General features: G+C 51.9%; 1 protein-coding gene across 2 annotated transcripts; it reads left to right on the top strand.

The window, feature by feature from the left end:
• The first annotated feature begins 92 nt into the window (after positions 1-92).
• Positions 93-11992, top strand: ATP5MJ (ATP synthase membrane subunit j). 2 transcript variants are annotated; one of them, XM_042990697.1, is made up of 4 exons: positions 93-184; positions 9746-9869; positions 11031-11054; positions 11693-11992. In XM_042990697.1, exons 2-4 carry the CDS (start codon positions 9746-9748, stop codon positions 11725-11727), a joined length of 183 nt encoding a protein of 60 aa, XP_042846631.1. In that variant the 5' UTR covers positions 93-184; the 3' UTR covers positions 11728-11992. The 2 variants fall into 2 exon arrangements, with proteins under 2 accessions (XP_042846631.1, XP_042846630.1); XM_042990696.1 differs by lacking the exon at positions 93-184 and adding an exon at positions 6272-6373.
• Positions 11993-16623: the final 4631 nt, after the last annotated feature.

The raw sequence follows: 16623 nt of genomic DNA, 5'->3' as shown, positions 1-16623 counted from the left end.
GGGCCCTCCAATCAGGATGTGCCAGCGCTCGCACGGCGGAACCTCGTGCCGCCGGCCCCGCCCCTCGGCGCCGCGCTAGGCCTGCTGGGAGCACTGGCCGCCCAGCGCCTGCGCTGACGGACGCGTCGCTGTTCCGCACGTTGGGGAACGCCTGAGCCACTGCGGCGGTCCTCGAGTCGGCGAGGTGAGTCCCTCGAAGCTGCTCTGCGTTTTAGGGGCCTGAGCCGGGGCATCAGCGGATCCAGGAGGTGCAAGAATTTGGTCTTGACTTGCTCTCCCCAGTTCCCTCTGCAGTTACGTCCGCGGCTTGGCGCTCCAGGCCGAGAAGGGCCAGACATTGATGGAGCATCTGCTGTGTGCCAGGCTCGGCGCAGGGCTGCCGGGGTACCACGCTGGGAGACCTCAAGGTGGGAGATGGAAGGCAAACGGGAGGAGGGGGTTGAGTGTATATTGTCCAGGTAAACAGCTGGCTGCTGAACTGGGACACCTTGCACCTTACCTGGGGAACAGAAGTAAGGTCAGGAAAGATTTCTGGGAGAAAGTGACCCCAAAGTGGACATCTGCAGGGTAATCAGGAACGAGGCAGGCGAAGGACGACTGCAGGGGGAAGACTCACAGGGAACGTACTCCGTGGGCGGAGGCCTGAAGGCACATGCCACTAAGGCCTGAACTGCAGGCCTGGAAGAAGTTCTCTTGGGCCACAACATGACTAAACTAAATTCCTCTCCTTCTTTCCTAAACCTGCATCTGGGGTACGGTGTCTTGCACACGGCTAGATGGAAAGAGGTGGCCAGAGGTACGGATTTGGTGGTCATCAGCAAATGAACGGTGGTCAAGACCTTGAGAGCAGCTGAAATGGTCCAGGCCGAGCGCTAGAAGAATGAAGGTGGAGGACAGAACCCTAGGAAGCAGCCTGAAAGATGAGGCAGAGGTGGGGGAATCCAGCAAAGATCTACAAAGTCAGGGAGATGGCGCGGAGAACAAGAAAAGTGGCATGATTGCCTGCCGGCCATCATTCCAGCGTGCCGAGCCTAGCATAGTGTGGGCTCTCCGGAAAGACGCGTGTGAAAGAGTAGGTGGGAGGCATCAGGAGCGTAGTGCTGACCAACGTTGTGAAGTCCAGTTAAGGACTGGAAAATGCTCAAAGAGTGGCGAATAGAGGTCAGCTTGAGAGCAGTGCAGACAGCGGTCAGACTGGTTGGGGGTTGAGCTCTGGATGTTTCAGGAACAATGAGCCCAGCAAGGTACTGAGCCAGGGGTCCTAAGTCCAAATCTGGATGACACCACTAGTTTATATTTGTGAGCTCTGGGCTTCCCGTTCTAACGTTTCCAAACACAGCAGCCTGCAAAAGGTGCCCCTCGCCCACGCACTTTTTGGCCATGGGAAAGAACCTGTTTTTCAATAAATAAGAACGTAATCACAAAGTCATTGAGACTTTTCAGACGTTATTCAGCGTTGACTAAAAAACACTGTAACTTCATGGTTTATGTGAAGGCTAAAACGTGTTCTAAATCTCCCCAAATGCATCGAAACCACTTGGAACAACTGAAACATTTGTGTTTCCTAGTACGTTACGGTTCCCACACTCTGTCATCCCTTGTCTGTGACACAGTGGATGTTGCTTGGATGTTTCAAGTGGAAGTTGCTCTTTTTTTTTTTTTTTTGGAAGAGTGGGCTTGTTCTTTTTTTATCTGACTATAGTCAACGGGCAATGGCGGAGGCGTAGGTGTAGAACACAGCAGTTCAACACTCTATACATTATGCTGTGCTCACCGCTACTGTAGCTACTATCTGTCACCATGAGGCGCTATTACAGTATCATTGACTCGGTTCCCTGTGCTGCGCCTCCCATTCCCATGACTTATTCAATAGCTGGCAGCTTGTATCTCCCGCTCCCCTTTACCCATTTTGCCCAATCCCCCCTTCCCTCTAGCAGCCATCAGTTTGTTCTCTGCATTTATAAGTCAGATGCTGCTTTTTGTGGGTTTCTTCATTTTTTTTTTTTTTAGATTCTACATATAAGTGGAATCATGTATTTGTTTTTCCCAGTCTGACTTCTTTCACTGAGCATAATACACTTTAGGTCCAGCCACGTTGTTGGAAATGGCACAGTCTCATCCTTTTTAGGGCTGATATTCCGTTGTGTGTATCTTCCTTTTCCTTTTGGCTATCAATGGACACTTGGTTTGCTTCCATACCTTGGCTGTTGTAAAAATGCCGCAATAAACTTAGGGGTGCAGATATCTTTTTGAATTCGTGGTTTTGGGTTTGGGGGCATCATTACCCAATATTGGAATTATTGGATCATACGGTATGTCTATCTTTAATATTTTGAGGAGCCTCCATACTGCTTCCCACAGTGGCCGCACCAATTTACCTTCCCACCAACAGTGTTCAAGCATTCCTTTTTCTCCAAGTGTTTCTGTCACCAATACTTGCTGTTTCTTGTCTTTTTTATTTTAGCCAATTCTAACGGGTGTAAGGTGATTGGAAGTCCTTTTCTATGTTCTTTGGACCTTTTGGGTTGCTATCTCTTTCAGTTCTCTTGAGTTTTGAGGGATTTTTTTTAAGTTTATTTACTTATTTTAAAAGAGACAGAGACAGTGTGAGGAGGGGAGGGGCAGAGAGAGAGGATCCCAAGCAGGCTCCATACCATCAGCGCACAGCCCGATGTGGGACTCAAACTCATGAGACCGCGAGATCACGACCTGAGCCGAAACCGAGAGTCCGACACTTAACTGACTGAGCCACCCAGGCGCCCCTTGAGTTTTGAGTTTTTAACTACAGTTTAAGGATGCTTCTAACTGCTGTCTTGATGCTTCTTCAGTTTTGAAATTGGTTCTCATTTAATTGCCATTTCCTGACTACTGGTTTAACACTGTGTCATCACAGACCGAGTCGCTTTGACCCCTTCATTTGATCAGTAGTTCTTGGTGCTTCATACTCAGCCCAGCTCATCTTGCCTTCCTGTCTAGAGTTGAAAGAGACAGCTTGACAGTTCTCAATCGGCTTATAGACATTTAGACCAGGGCGCGTAGGAAGTCCCCTGGGCGTTGGCGGAGGTCATATGTGCATTCCCAGAGCAGCCTGAGCTGCGGAGCCAAAGGGAAAACACGCAGGCGAGACGATAACAAATGATTTATGCCATTCGGCAGCACTCTTGACAAAGTGGGAGAGGCTGTGTCCAAAGTACCTGCACGTCTTCTCTGACCTTCTCAGCTACAAAATGCAGCAATTCTGCACTTTGCATAAATCTGCTGAGGTGGCTCTATCTTTCAACAGTTTGTTTCCTTTGAAGATGTATTTTTCATAGGGTGTTTTGGATTGGCAACAAAAGACCTGAAAATTCTGTTGATCTCAAGTGGAGTTTGAAGTTCAAAAGCTTTGTTGTCTTGAAATAGATTATGATGATACTCATGAGTTTTCCCTAAATGCTTGTTTCCTACCTTTTTATAGTCTAAATCATTCTTTTTCTAGGACAGTGGTTCTCAAACCTGGTCCTTCTCTGAGGACCCCTTTCTACTCTTAAAAATGAAAGAAGACCCTAGAGGACTTTCATTTTTGTGGGTTACATCTACTTTATTAGAGATTACAACTGAGACATTTTGTTTATCCATTTTTAAGTGACCATAACCTATTTGATGTTAAAGAGAATATTTTTATAAAAAGTCACTCTGTGAGAATGACACTTTTACATTTTTGTAGATCTCTTAATGTCTGCCTTAATGGAACATAGCTGGATTCTCATATCTGTTCTGTATTCATTCTGTTGTGACATCACAAGTCAGCCTCTGGAAAACTCCACTGAATACTTGTGAGATAATTCTAGTGAAAAAGACAAATAACATCTTACCATTGTTATAAAAATAGTTTCGACACCCAGAGGTCCTTGGAAACCCCCAAACCACACTTTGAGAACCACTACCCTAAAATAGCAAGATTTCCAAGTTGTGAATGCAGCTTTCACTTGATCCTAAGTGTTTTTTCCCTTCAAAGCAGCACCTCGCTCACTGCTCCTCCTTCCATGGTCCTCGTCCCTCCAGCTGAGCTCACTTCCCTTCTGCCTGAGTAATGAACGTTGGTTGTTTGGTTTTTATTCTTTTTTATAAGGACTGTAGATCTGGTGATCGATCATTCCTTCAGCCTTAGGTTATCCAAAATGTCTTTATTTCACCTTCTTTACTGAAGCCTAAATTCTATATGCGTAGAATTCTGGATAGGCAATTAAGATCTTCTCATCTTTACTTTTCCATGGTTTTATTTTCTGTGGTATTTATTTTTATATGGTTTTATTTTATTTATTTTCTGTTGATTTCAGAGTGTTGGTCTATTTTCATTTATCAGCCTGCTGGGTTTCTGTGAGGCTTTCTGATTCTTTGGTGTGATTTTTTTCCCCATCACTTTTGGAAAATTACCTCTTGTAGCATTTCTGCCCCATCGCACTCTCCTTTCCTCTGAGATGATAGACGAGGGGCTTTTCTGCTGTACCCTCTCATCTTCTCTTTGGTCTCCCTGTGCTTCTGAATGGTATCTTCTAATGCAGCTTTCAGTTCAGTATTCTTCAACTGTCTAATCTGCTAAACCTACCCAATTTCTATCTGGCTTTTTTTCAGACTGTCCAGGTGGGTTTTTGTTTCTTTTTTAGAATTTCCAGCTTTCTGCTGAGAAAACTTGTTTCCATTTTTTATGCATTGCCTGGTTTATTTAACCAAGTAATATCCCTTTTGTTGTTGAGCTATTGAAAGCTGCAGTAGTTTGCTTTTAGTATTGTCGTTGCACTTGAGTAGAGACAGACCTTTTGTCTACAAGCTATATGAAGAGTGCAACTGCGAAACAAGAGCAAAAGGCACTTCCTCCCACGACCTTACCGGAACCGCACAGATCGAATCCCCAGGGACGTTCCGTCATTGCAATAGCTCAGATTTGTGTTCCTTTTTCTTTGCACACCAGCTCTATTCTTTAGTAAAATTGTGAAAGGCTGCCATTATGGACATTAGGTATCCCAGCATAACCATCTGGAGTGTGTCCAGTTCTTCATAGGACCAATTTTTATTTGCAGCTTGAGTTTTTATATGAAGTTGCGTTATTGTGGACTTGGCTGTCTTGTGATGAATTTTTTTCACAGGTGTTCTGTGTCATACTATTGTTAAAATGAACTGTCGCTATTGTGAGACGGGTTTTAACTGACCTGTTAAAGGTTTCTTTAGAATGGCACTACTTTAGGGACATTCTAGTATTTGCTTCTATTGTTTGGGCCTTGTGGATAATGTACAGATTTAAAAACAAATCTTGTTGCTGATTTGTCCATTTCTTTCCCTGCACTTTGTTACATCTGGGATACAGTCTAACTCATCTGATTAAATATGCATTCTTTTAAAAACGCCGTAACTATTAAACACCTTGTTTACAGACAGATAAAAATAAATGTATTCCAACCAAAAAAAAAACAACAACAAGCAGAGTTTTTTTCAAAGCCTGTGTCTTTGAAGTCCAGTGTCTGTTGACTAAAATTGCCATGCACAAGATAGCTGCATAAAAATATGCAGAGCAAAATGGTTAATACACAGAGAAATAGCAAGAAAACAGCAGCGGGCACCTTGTTGGTTCAGTTGGTTGAGCCTCTACTCTCGATTTCTACTCAGGTCATCATCCCACAGTCGTGAGATGAAACCCTACGTATGGAGCCTGCTTAAGATTCTCCGTCTTCCTCTTCCTCTGCCACTACCCAGCTCTCGCTCTCTCTTTGTCTCTAAAAAAGAAAAAAATAGGGTGCCTGGGTGACTCAGTAGGTTGAGCATCTGACTTCGGCTCTGGTCATGATCTCTGGTTCTTGAGTTCAAGCCCCACATTGGGTTCTGGGCTGACAGCTCAGAGCCTGGGTCGGCTTCGGATTCTGCCTCTTCTCTCTCTGACCCTCCCCTGCTCGCTCGCGCGCGCTCGCTCGCTCTCTCTCAATAAACAAACATTGGGAAAAGAAAGAAAACCAGAGGGGAGACGACTTCTCAGACTTAATACATCAAATAAAGACCGCCCCTTTTTCAGGTGGACGCACCTTTCAGCTTTGTCCAGGACCCTACACCGGAAGTCCCGCAACGGGACACGTCCCACCCGTTAGTCACCTGGTCCTGACAAACACACCCAGGCCCCCTTGGCCAGCCTCTTCCCCTGGCACTCCGCCAGCCGGCTGCACCGGGGCGACCGCTGGGGGCGCTGTGGCGAGCAGGCACGGCCGGGGAGGCGCTCTGGCCTCGGGGCGCCGCCGCTCCTTCCGCCTTCCCGACGGACCCCGCGCGGCGCTTGCGCACTCGGTGACCTTTCCGCGTCGTTAGCCGTGCGGGTCCAGGCGGCCTGAGCTGGGGGTCGGGGGCCGAGGTGAGTGCGGGGGGCGCGGCCGGCTGCTCGGCGCGGGGTATGGGGGCCCGCGGGGCGCAGGACTGTGGGCGGCAGGTGGGAGTCCCTCCGGGCCCCCGCTGACCTTGGGCTGCAGCCCCCGGCCCAGGAAGGGAGGCGGTCCGCGCGGCCTGGCTGGTTGTGCGAAGTCCCGCCGTCTCCTTCGGCCTGGACGCCTCTCGCGCCCCGCCGGACTGCTTTGACGAAGGGCGCTCGGGCGGTGACAGGGTTGGCCACCTGCCCGGGGTCGCGCAGCTGCTGCTGATGGAGCTGCCGCCCAGAGCTTGGTCCCTTCAGTCCTTGTACCTCGGTTTCCTTTGCGACGCGCTGTTCTACAGGTTACTAGCCGGGGCGCGGCGGCGGGGGGGGGGGGGGGGAGGGTACCACGGGGCCCACAACGGGGTCGCAGGCGATGGTTGCAGTTGTATGGAGCTCGGCCTGTGAATCCCCGTCCGGGCCTCAGCGGGTAGACGTGTCCTGTCTGCCGTGTAAGGTCGGGTAAAAGTTTGCTGATACAGAGTGAGTGCCCTAAAATCCGCACACAGAGCCGGTGATGTGCACGGACAGTGGACTCAGGTGGAAAAAGTGGGGGCCTCACTTTATTAGATGTCGGGAACATGACACTTGTCCAGCCTAATACGGCAACCTTGGCCAAAAGGAAGGTCGCGCCGGGGTAGGTAAGTATTTGTAGCATACTGCTCAGTCCGAGATAATTTTAGGTGAGGAGTGCCGGGGGATCAGGATGGTGTGCAGAAAATCAGGGCAACTCAAGTGTCTTCAGCCCCTTCTCCCCTCCTTTGCTCTCAGTTTACTTTGCTGTTTTCCATCTAGATCTTCATCTGGCCTAAGTGAGGGCAGATCCTTCAGTTCTCCTTCTTAGAATCCCAGTAGCTTAGCACTACTATCAGCCGGATGTTTGTGGCACTTCCTTCTGCCGCCGTTGTGACCGTGTGCTGAGTCCTCCTTCCACATCAGGCCGGGGCGTTTATGGTTCCCCTTGGAGGCCATCCAGAGCCCTGTGGGGCTGGTGGACATATCCCTGTTTCACAGGAGAACCTTCTGAAAGGACAACTTTGGGGACTTGCCCCCAAGATTGGGAGCAGAGCAGACGGAGCTGGGATTGGGACCCAGCCGCCGTGGGGGCTGGGATTACCTTCCTTCCCAGTTACTGCTGGCTCAGGGAGGAGGGGAATGCTGTCGGTCGGCCTGAACTCTTTCCACCTGGGGGTTTTAGAGGCCCCCTCTGGATCCCGTCTGGGTCTTCTCAGGTACCTTCCAAGAGCAGGGTTGTTGCTTTCTTGTATCCTCGTGCTCTGACAGCATCTCCGCCTGAGGGCAGACATATCTGCAGGGGTTCCAGGAGGAGGACACAACCACATCCTTCAGGGTCACACCTGGGTCAGGGGGCAGGGCTGGCTGACCTTTATGACCATGCCTCAGCCTCAATAAGACGGTCCTCGGAGCAGATTCTCCTAGTGATGAGGACTGGGGGCCTGGGTGATTCATAGATCCAGCTGGGTGATCTCCGGCAACTCCCTCTAAGTAGCCACCTGGTAGGGGTCATCTGGGGGGTTAGGGAGTGGTGCAAGAGGTAAGTGTGTACGTCCCTTGTGAGTGCTGGTAGGTTTGCATGACGCGCTTAGAGTAAAAGCTGGACTCCTCACCACAGCTTCCGTGGCCCCAAACGACCGACCCAGCTCCTCTCCCCTCCCGTGGTCTAGCCACGCCGTTTTATGTAACAGCTCTCGGTACAGGACACCAGACTCTGTAAACACTTGATGCAGAGGAACCTGTCTTCACGAGAGCCCTTGGTAGGTGGGCAGTGTTTTTACCCCCGCTTCGCAAAGGAAGAAATCAGGGCAGTGAGCAGGAAGGCGGCAGAGCCCGGATTGGGATGTGGGCAGCTGTGGTGGCTTCCCTTCCTCCCCCTTCCGCAAGCCCATCCCGGCCTGGGGTCTTGGCGTACACGCTGCCTCTGCCAAGGACACTTTTCTCCCAGGTATTCGCACTCCTGAGGAGCCAGCTTCTCAGCCCCCAGACAGGGCCTGCTGCCTAGTGCGTGCTCAGGAAATCGCGATCACGCCAAAGAACACTGAATTCGAGAAGTGACATTCTGTGTGGCCCCAGTAGTGATGTGAAGGAGCGATGCACGGGGCTCTGGCCGGGGCGGGGACCAGCAGCCTCACTGATTGAGGCTGGAGGAGCGCTTTCGCAGAACATGCAAAGTGCTTGGATCTAGTTAGTCCTGACAAGATTTGAAGGACTGTAGTTTAATACACCACTTCAGAGGTTACAGAGCTTAAATGAAAACGCGGGCATCAAGTTTTAGAGTCTGTAGTAAATCGTGTCATCAAAAGCCTTACTTGGAGGCCTGCACATAAAAGCAAACTTTGTTAAGTTCAGCATTTGATGGCTTTTCTCCATCAAATCCAGTGATGAGGTAAATATTTTCATGCATTAAATAAGTTCGGTCATAATTGCAGCTCTTAAGAAGTAACCACGTCATCCTTCACTGTCTGCTTTGTAGTTAGCGGCAGATTTCGAAGCTGAAACACAGGTAAAACATCGTAACTGTGGTCAGTAGCCCCATAAAGTTCTCACACACACACACACACACACACACACACACACACAAGTGAAGTGACGGATGTGGTCGTTGACTAGATGGGGGAAGTCTTTTCATGGTGTTTATCAAGTCACCACCACAGTGTATGCTGAATGTCTTACAGTTGCAGGGCACCTGGCTGGCTCTGTCCGTAGAGCATGGGACTTGATCCGGGGTCGTGAGTTCAGGCCCCATGTTGAGGGTGGAGACCGCTTAAAACAAAAATTAAAATGTGTATGTCACAGTTTTAGAAGTCACTTATACCTCACTAGGGCTGAAATTTTTAAAACCAGGAGGTTCTGGGAGCTGATCAGCATGTGCCCACGCTGGGTGTGGGTCTCATGAGGACCTGTGTTCTTTTTCAGCTCTGAACGCCAGCAGTTCTTAAAGTGATGATGCAGACACACAAGTTTTTCTATTTAAAGGTTAAAAGAAAGTGGTGTGTGATTTGGGCACAGCGTTCATGGAGAGTAGCTGTCGGAGAGGGGACATGGGCTGTGCAGGGTGGCACGGTCTGGGGACTCAGGAGCGAGGGGTGGCAGAGCACCAGGGTGGCCTCGGCTGGCAGCCCCGAAGGGGGGAGTAGAGCTCCAAGAGCTGCTGAGCGGGGGCCCCATGCGGGGTAGGAACGGCCCCTGTGCGAGAGTTGTAGGAAATGGGGTCAAGTTCAGGAATATGTGGGGACCCCCTTAACCAGTTAGCTTTAAAATGGCGGTCATGGTAACATTTATCTCTGTGCTTCTTTTCAGATGCTTCAAAGCCTTATTCAGAATGTTTGGGTCCCCATGAGGCCCTACTATACCCAAGTTTACCAGGAGATTTGGGTAGGAATGGGGCTGATGGGCTCCATCATTTATAAAATCAGGGCTGCTGGTAAGTTTCTGTATGTTCACTCTTTAGCAGTCAGGATGAAAATTCTTTTCAAAAGGAATCACGATTCATGTTGTGAAGGAACTATGGTTCTTACCCAGAAGTGACCATCAGAGCCCTTTGTTAAAACATGAGGAGTAGGGGCTCCTGGGGGGCTCAGTGGGTTTAGCGTCCGACTTTGGCTCAGGTCATGATCTCGCGGTCCATGAGTTCAAGCCCCACGTTGGGCTCTGTGCTGACGGCTCAGAGCCTGGAGCCTGTTTCAGATTCTGTGTCTCCCTCTCTCTCTGACCCTCCCCTGTTCGTGCTCTGTCTCAAAAATAAATAAAAATGTTTTAAAAAAACTTTTATAAACTTTTATAAAAAACAAAATAAAACGTGAAGAGTAGGGGGGGCCTGGAGGGCTCAGTCAGTTAAGCGTCCGACTTTGGCTCAGTTCACGACCTCACAGTTCATGAGCTCAAGCCCTGAATTGGCCTCTGCTGTCAGCACAGCAGAGCCTACTCGGGACATTGTCATTCTCTCTCTCTCTCTGCAGCACGCTCTCTCTCTTCAAAATAAATTTAAAAAAACATGAAGCGTACATGTCAGCTGTAAGAGACACTTGGGGACAACTGAGAAAATCTGAACAAACCGTGATAACAGGGAATTGTGAGTTTCCTTAGGTGTCACGGTGGTACTTCAAACACATAGGAGATGTCCTTAGTCTTAAGAGACACGGACTGAAATAGGGGTGGAGTGTCATGGCCTATCGTGCGTTACTGTACCTTTTCCGCTGTTGTGAATGTTTGAACTGTTTTCATAATAGAAGCTGAGACGGGGTGACCATTTGGTCCCCAGTGGAACAGAGATGAGCCCCAGTCATGTATTAACAAGCACCTGGTTTAAACTACAGGACTGAGGTTTGGGGGGCAGGGTGTGGGGGGTACAAAGCCCTCCAGATGCTGAAGGGCTGTTTAACTGTCCATGGAGCATCTTGGGTGGAAATTGTACCGCTTCTTGGCTGTGAGACACCATAGAAACTCCCTATTTTCTGAAAGCTTTCTGGAACAGCTTTACTGAAGCTATGAGCTCTTCAGCCAAATATCGATTGCAACACTAGGTTGACTGAAAACATGTTTCTAAAACACTGATACGACCAATTTTTCTTTCTTTTTATTTCAGATAAAAGAAGTAAAGCTTCGAAAGGTAAGATTTTTGCTTCTTAAAATGGAGGGGGAATTAAAAACCCCATCGTGCCTTTTCAGATCAAGGCGTATCTGTTCTGCGGTGTGTGCTTATCAGTACATAAGGTACAGGGGGATCACGTTGAAACATGAAGTTCCTCTTACAGTCAGAGTGTTAAAAACCATTGCTCACCCCCTTGGACCAAGTAAGACTTGTGGGGGTAATGGAAAGCCAGAGGTGGCCAGTGCCGCCAGCAGGGAAGCACAGGTTAGCTGTGCGAGCTCGCTGCCCTGTGAGGTGTGTTTTGAAAGAAAGCATCACATAAGTTTATGCCCAAGTGTCGGACATTTCACTCTATTTCCCAAATGACAGTGAAACCAGTCATGTGAGTCCTCACAAACCCAGGGCTGGCTCGTGACCTCTGGGGAGAAGAGACTTCCTGCCCCTCTGTCCTGTGCCACAGGTTTGTGCCGTGTGCACGAACTGATTACACGAACCCGTAAACGTGTCAGACGCTCCGTGTAGAAGTGACCCTCCAGACTTGTCCATAGTGTTGAAAACTGTCATTTACAGACTTGTCGGTGAGGTACGGAATAGACCGTCTTCTGTGTGTCCCTTTCTTCCTCACTTACAGTTACACTGTGCTTCTCTTTTAAAAGCTTCGAGTCCTGCCCCCGCTCACGGTCACCATTAGCCAGCTTTCCTCGGAGCACACGTGAGACCGACCTTGTGGCTGTAAATCCCAGCAGCTCTGTTAGATGGGGGCGTGGAGCACCGCCGTACGCGTGTAGACGTGTTGTTTCCTTTGTGGCGTGAATAAATGGAACTGTGAGGTGCGCCTGTGCCCGTGTCCCCGTGTCCGCCTCCCCGGTGAGCCGTCCCGTCCTCGATCGCCACAGGAGTCGGGGTTAGGCCGAGGCCCTCACCCCGTGATGTCCAGTAAACAGTTGTGAAACAGATGACTCTGCCACTTAACTCTCGTGACCTCGCCGAGCCTGTGTTTTCCCCTTTGGGGACTGTCGTCAGTTCCAACGGATCCGTGAAAGACCGCGGCGGGGGGTGGGGGGGCATTCATGACACTGTAAAGTGCCAGCGCCTGGGGGGCTTGGTCCTTAGGCATTCCACCTCAGCTCAGGTCGTGATCTCACAATTCGTGAGCTCCAGCCCCGCTTCTCTCTCCCCTCCCCTCCCCTCTCCTCCCCTGCCCCACTCTCTCCCCTCGTTCGCTTGCGGGTGCGCTTGCTCACCCTCTCAAAAAAAAAAAAAAAGACAACTGTAAAACACTGTACAATTGAGGTATGAGAACTTGTAGTGGGTGAAAAGTAGAAGCTCCGAGAGACTTTATCAGGAAGTCCCTGGTAAGGCAAAGTACATAGTACTTAAAAACTGACATGATTCCAGCTCAGGGTCCTGGGATCAAGCCCCGTGTCGGGCTCTGCCTGACTAACTGATCATTTCTCCCAGTTTGGCTAATATCAAATAAACATTGCATGCTATTTGTCTCCATTTAAGGCAGTCACCAAACTGCTAGAATTGTACCTTTTTCTCTCTCTTTTGAGAGCACAAGCTGGGGAGATGGGCAGAGGGGGAGAGAGAATCATAAGCAGGCTCCGTGTTCAGCACAGAGCCGGACGAGAGGCTCAATCCCATGGCACTGGGATCATGACCTGAGCCAAAATCAAGAGTCAGACACCCGGGTGCCCCCCAGAATGACACTTTTATAAAGGATTCTAAAGCAGTAAGGGTAGAAGGGGTCTAATTTGAAATGTGGTGCTCTGCAGGCCAGCAGGGGTCTCGCTGTGGAATAGAGACAGTGGCCCAGGTCCGGTCGCTAGCGGTCTTTCCTCATAAGGGCAGAGACCGTCCCGTGTTTCGCGTGTGTCTCCAGCACATGGGGTCAGGTCTGACCACGGTCGGTGCCTGACAAGTGACCGCCACTTGCTGCAGGGATTCCCAGCTAGATTTCTCCTACTGTATAGATGGGGATGACGCCTGCCCTCAGCGTCGCTGCCCACCTCACAGCGGTGTCGGCGCTGGGGCCAGGGGCAGGACCAGAACTGGGAGGAGACCCCAGTGTTCCTGATCCCGTTGGTCTGGGCAGGAGCCTGAGAACTTGAACTTACCATCTGCCCAGAGGTGCTGCCGCCCGGGGACCACGTTTTGAAAAGCTCTAATGCAAAGAACCGCCCCCACAGGGGCCCTTACCCTCAGCGCTCCCCCGCGGCCCCCCCCCCCCCCCGGTGGGGCCCCCAGACGCCAGCCCTGTGCTGTGCAGCTTAGCTCATGCGGTCAGAAGAAGCAAACGAGGGGCGCCTGGGTGGCTCACTCAGTTAAGTAGCCGACTCTGGCTCGGGTCATGATCTCACGGTTCCTGAGTTCGAGCCCGGCATCAGGCTCTGTGCTGACAGCTCAGAGCCTGGAGCCTGTTTCAGATTCTGTGTCTCCCTCTCTCTGACCCTTCCCCGTTCATGCTCTGTCTCTCTCTGTCTCAGAAATAAATAAACGTTAAAAAAAAAAAAATGTTAAAAAGAAGCAAACAAGGTGGAGCCCCAGCCCCATTTTGAGGCAGTGAGAGCCAGAGGTCACCTTGCTGGGGCTGGGGCCGGGACTCTGAATCTGCACTTGCCCAGGGAGGGAGAGGCACGGGACCGGGGAACCGGCCCCAAAGCTGACCGGGGCTGCAGCGCCGACCCCAGGGGCGCACCCCCCCCACACACACACACACCCCGTTACCACCTGTGGGTCCTTTAGTTCTCATCTGGGTAAATGAGTGTTTTGCCAAAGGTGCACGTGATCCACCGGGAGCCCGCTGCCCGCACCACTGCTGCAGAGTGGGGTTTGGGACCGTGGGTGGGCTGCCTGCTGCAGCGGGCAGTTCATGCTTAGTGACACAGTGAGGCAGGTGGGAGGACGTCCCCGCTTACCCCCAGACGGTGCCGAGGAGCAGCGGTGCCTCTCAAAGTGGAGCAAAGCGACCTTCGTGCCAGGCCAAGTGGTTTCCTGTCCCTAAAACCCTCAGCGGAGGCATTGTGTTTCGTAGTGGGGAGAAGTAGGCTTTGTTGCTGGCCCAGAACCCATTGAGAGTTTGGACAGTGCCTCCACGCTTTGGGAACAGGCGGGTGTCCCAAGGCGGCCAGCAGGTGGAGCTAGAGCGTGCCGCCAGCCGGCTGTCCCGCAGCTCCCGGTGGGTGACGCGCCGGCCGGGGGCCGGGCGCCGGGGAGCACGAGGAAGGCGGCTGCCGACGCAGCGGGGCCCCGCGACCTCACCCGTGGGAGGGAGCAGCCGGTTTCCACAAGAAACGAGGCTTCTTATCCTAAACCTACACGTTCTCCCGTCCCGGCTCAGTGCCGTGCCGCTCACGGTGACCGGCGAGTAACCTCAGGCAGAAGGAAGAGAACACAGGCCTGGGCATCAGAAGGTGGAACTTCAAACGCCACGCTTTCACTCGGCCTCTGGGAGGAGACACGTGTCTCTTGTTGCCATCCCAGGGGTACGTGAGCCCCGGCGGGACACCGTGGAGGACGTGGTTCCTGCCGCCCTCCCTGGGGTCGCGTCTCTAAAGCCGGCGGGGTCCCGAGTCCCCAGGTGCCAGCCCCCCGTCCGTCTGCCCTGCACTCACTCACCTCCGCGAGCTCGTACTATTTCCCGTTTGGCGGACGGAGTGGGGGTCCTGACGATCAGGCTGCACTAGAGGGCAACTAGCTGGCTAGCGAACAAGCCACGTGACTGGCAGAGCCAGGGTCCCAGTCGGACCATCTCCTTCCGAGTCAGCGTGGAGAGAGCATGCGCACACCGCCCCTCTCCCCCTGGCCTGTAGCGCCTACAGAAGAGAGCCCGGCGCTGGGCAGCCCGCGCAGTGGTGGGCGTCTGCGTTACAGGTGCCGCTGGAGGTCAGGCCCGGCGTCACCAGCCAGCTCTGGCCTAGGTCCTTATTCACGTGACCCTCGCAAGAAGGCATTCCCGGTACTACTACGGAGATTGGAACGTGGGCCGGATGCTCAGTGGCACCAAAGAACCCATTTCATCAGCTTACTTTGTGCCAGTGGTGGTGTTGTGGTCATCGAAGGAGATGTCCTTGGTGCAGACGAGCAGATGTGGGTGAAGATACGGAGCGGGGGCGACGTGACCGCTCGGGTTTACCTTCACACGTCAGCAAACACCAGCGACCTGAACAGACGGGAGCGAGGGCGCAGCCCAGGTGAGACGGCTGGCGTGTGTTCACGCCCACTCGCGATGCCTGGGGGGAGGCCATTACGTTATTCTCTCTGCCTTCAAACCCGTGTGACCTTCTCCCAATGAACATTTTTCTTTTTACCTTTGTTTTAGGTTTATATTTATTTTGGGAGAGAAAGAATGGGTGTTGGAAAGGTGGGGGGGGGGGGGGGCGGGACAGAACCCGAGACAGACTCTGTGCCGTGTACGGCTTGCGTCCCCCGTACCGGAGATCATCCCGGCAGGTTGGATTCAGGTCCCCGTTGGTGCCACCGTTCATCACTTGGGTGTGTGGCCTCAAGCAAACTCCTTAACTTCTCTGGCTCTTGGCTTCCCTGCCTCTCAAGTGAAGTAATTGAACTCAAGGGCCTCCAGAGCATCTCAGCTCTATAATTCTATAGCCAGTGGGGCTGTAACGAACCTAAAAGTCGTGATCTGAAAAGCAAAGCAAAACAAAACACCGAGCCATGAAGCAAGTGTCGGACGATGGATGATACGTTGCAGATTTCCGTGAAGGACGCTACGTCGGCTCTTTCCGTCTGGTACCCAACACAGGACCAGGCGTTCGCGGTTGGCACTCCGATGTTTTTGTAAATGTAATCGGACGGCGATGCCAGTAAAAAAGATTTTTCTAGTTCTTGGTAAAACAGAATAGGGGATATCTCTGGTTAACCGATATATGGATATATGAACGGTTACTCAGAAAGAATGAGGGGGCTGTGGGGGAAGGGGCTCTCCATCAAGGTCTCCCAAGGTGCGCTTGGGGGGACGGGGACGGTGCACCCACCCTGCTTCGGAGGGGCCGTGGGGCCTGCGCCCTCTGGTGGACAGACCGTGAGCACGCACCAGACCGCGTGAACACTCCCAAGTCACGCAAGAGGGAAAAACCAGTTTAAACCCAGAGTGACCCAAATGTATGTGACCTTGAGGCCCATTAACCCTGGAACACACTTCGGGGGTGCTGGTCATCACCAGGTGTCGTTCCGAAACCCCTCTGCTGCGCAAGCCCTGAGCGCCCTTACCCTGCAGAAGGCTGTTTCCCAGCCCACTTTGGGGCCCCAGGGTGTCTCCACCACACGTTTTGCAAGCACCCTGCCCTCATCGCTACTAAGCTCTTTCAATCATTCACATGCTCCTTGGTAGGTGACACAAGAACTTCAAGGACCATTCCATTCCTGGCTAGAGGGGTCTGGGGAGGACCCAGAAGGGGTGGACGCTGTCACTGCCCCGCAGAGCCCTGGAACCCACTCACAGCCCCCGAGCCTGTGTCCGAGGACTGGCCCAGGAGGAGCCAGGACTGCTGAGAGTTGGTGTCCCGAGCACGGCCACGGACCACTGACTGCCCAAGACACGTGCTCAGGCCGGGCTGTCGTCCCC

This window comes from Panthera tigris, chromosome B3, assembly GCF_018350195.1.
Source record: "Panthera tigris isolate Pti1 chromosome B3, P.tigris_Pti1_mat1.1, whole genome shotgun sequence".
Taxonomy (NCBI): domain Eukaryota; kingdom Metazoa; phylum Chordata; class Mammalia; order Carnivora; family Felidae; genus Panthera; species Panthera tigris.
This window is presented reverse-complemented; position numbering and strand designations above follow the sequence as displayed.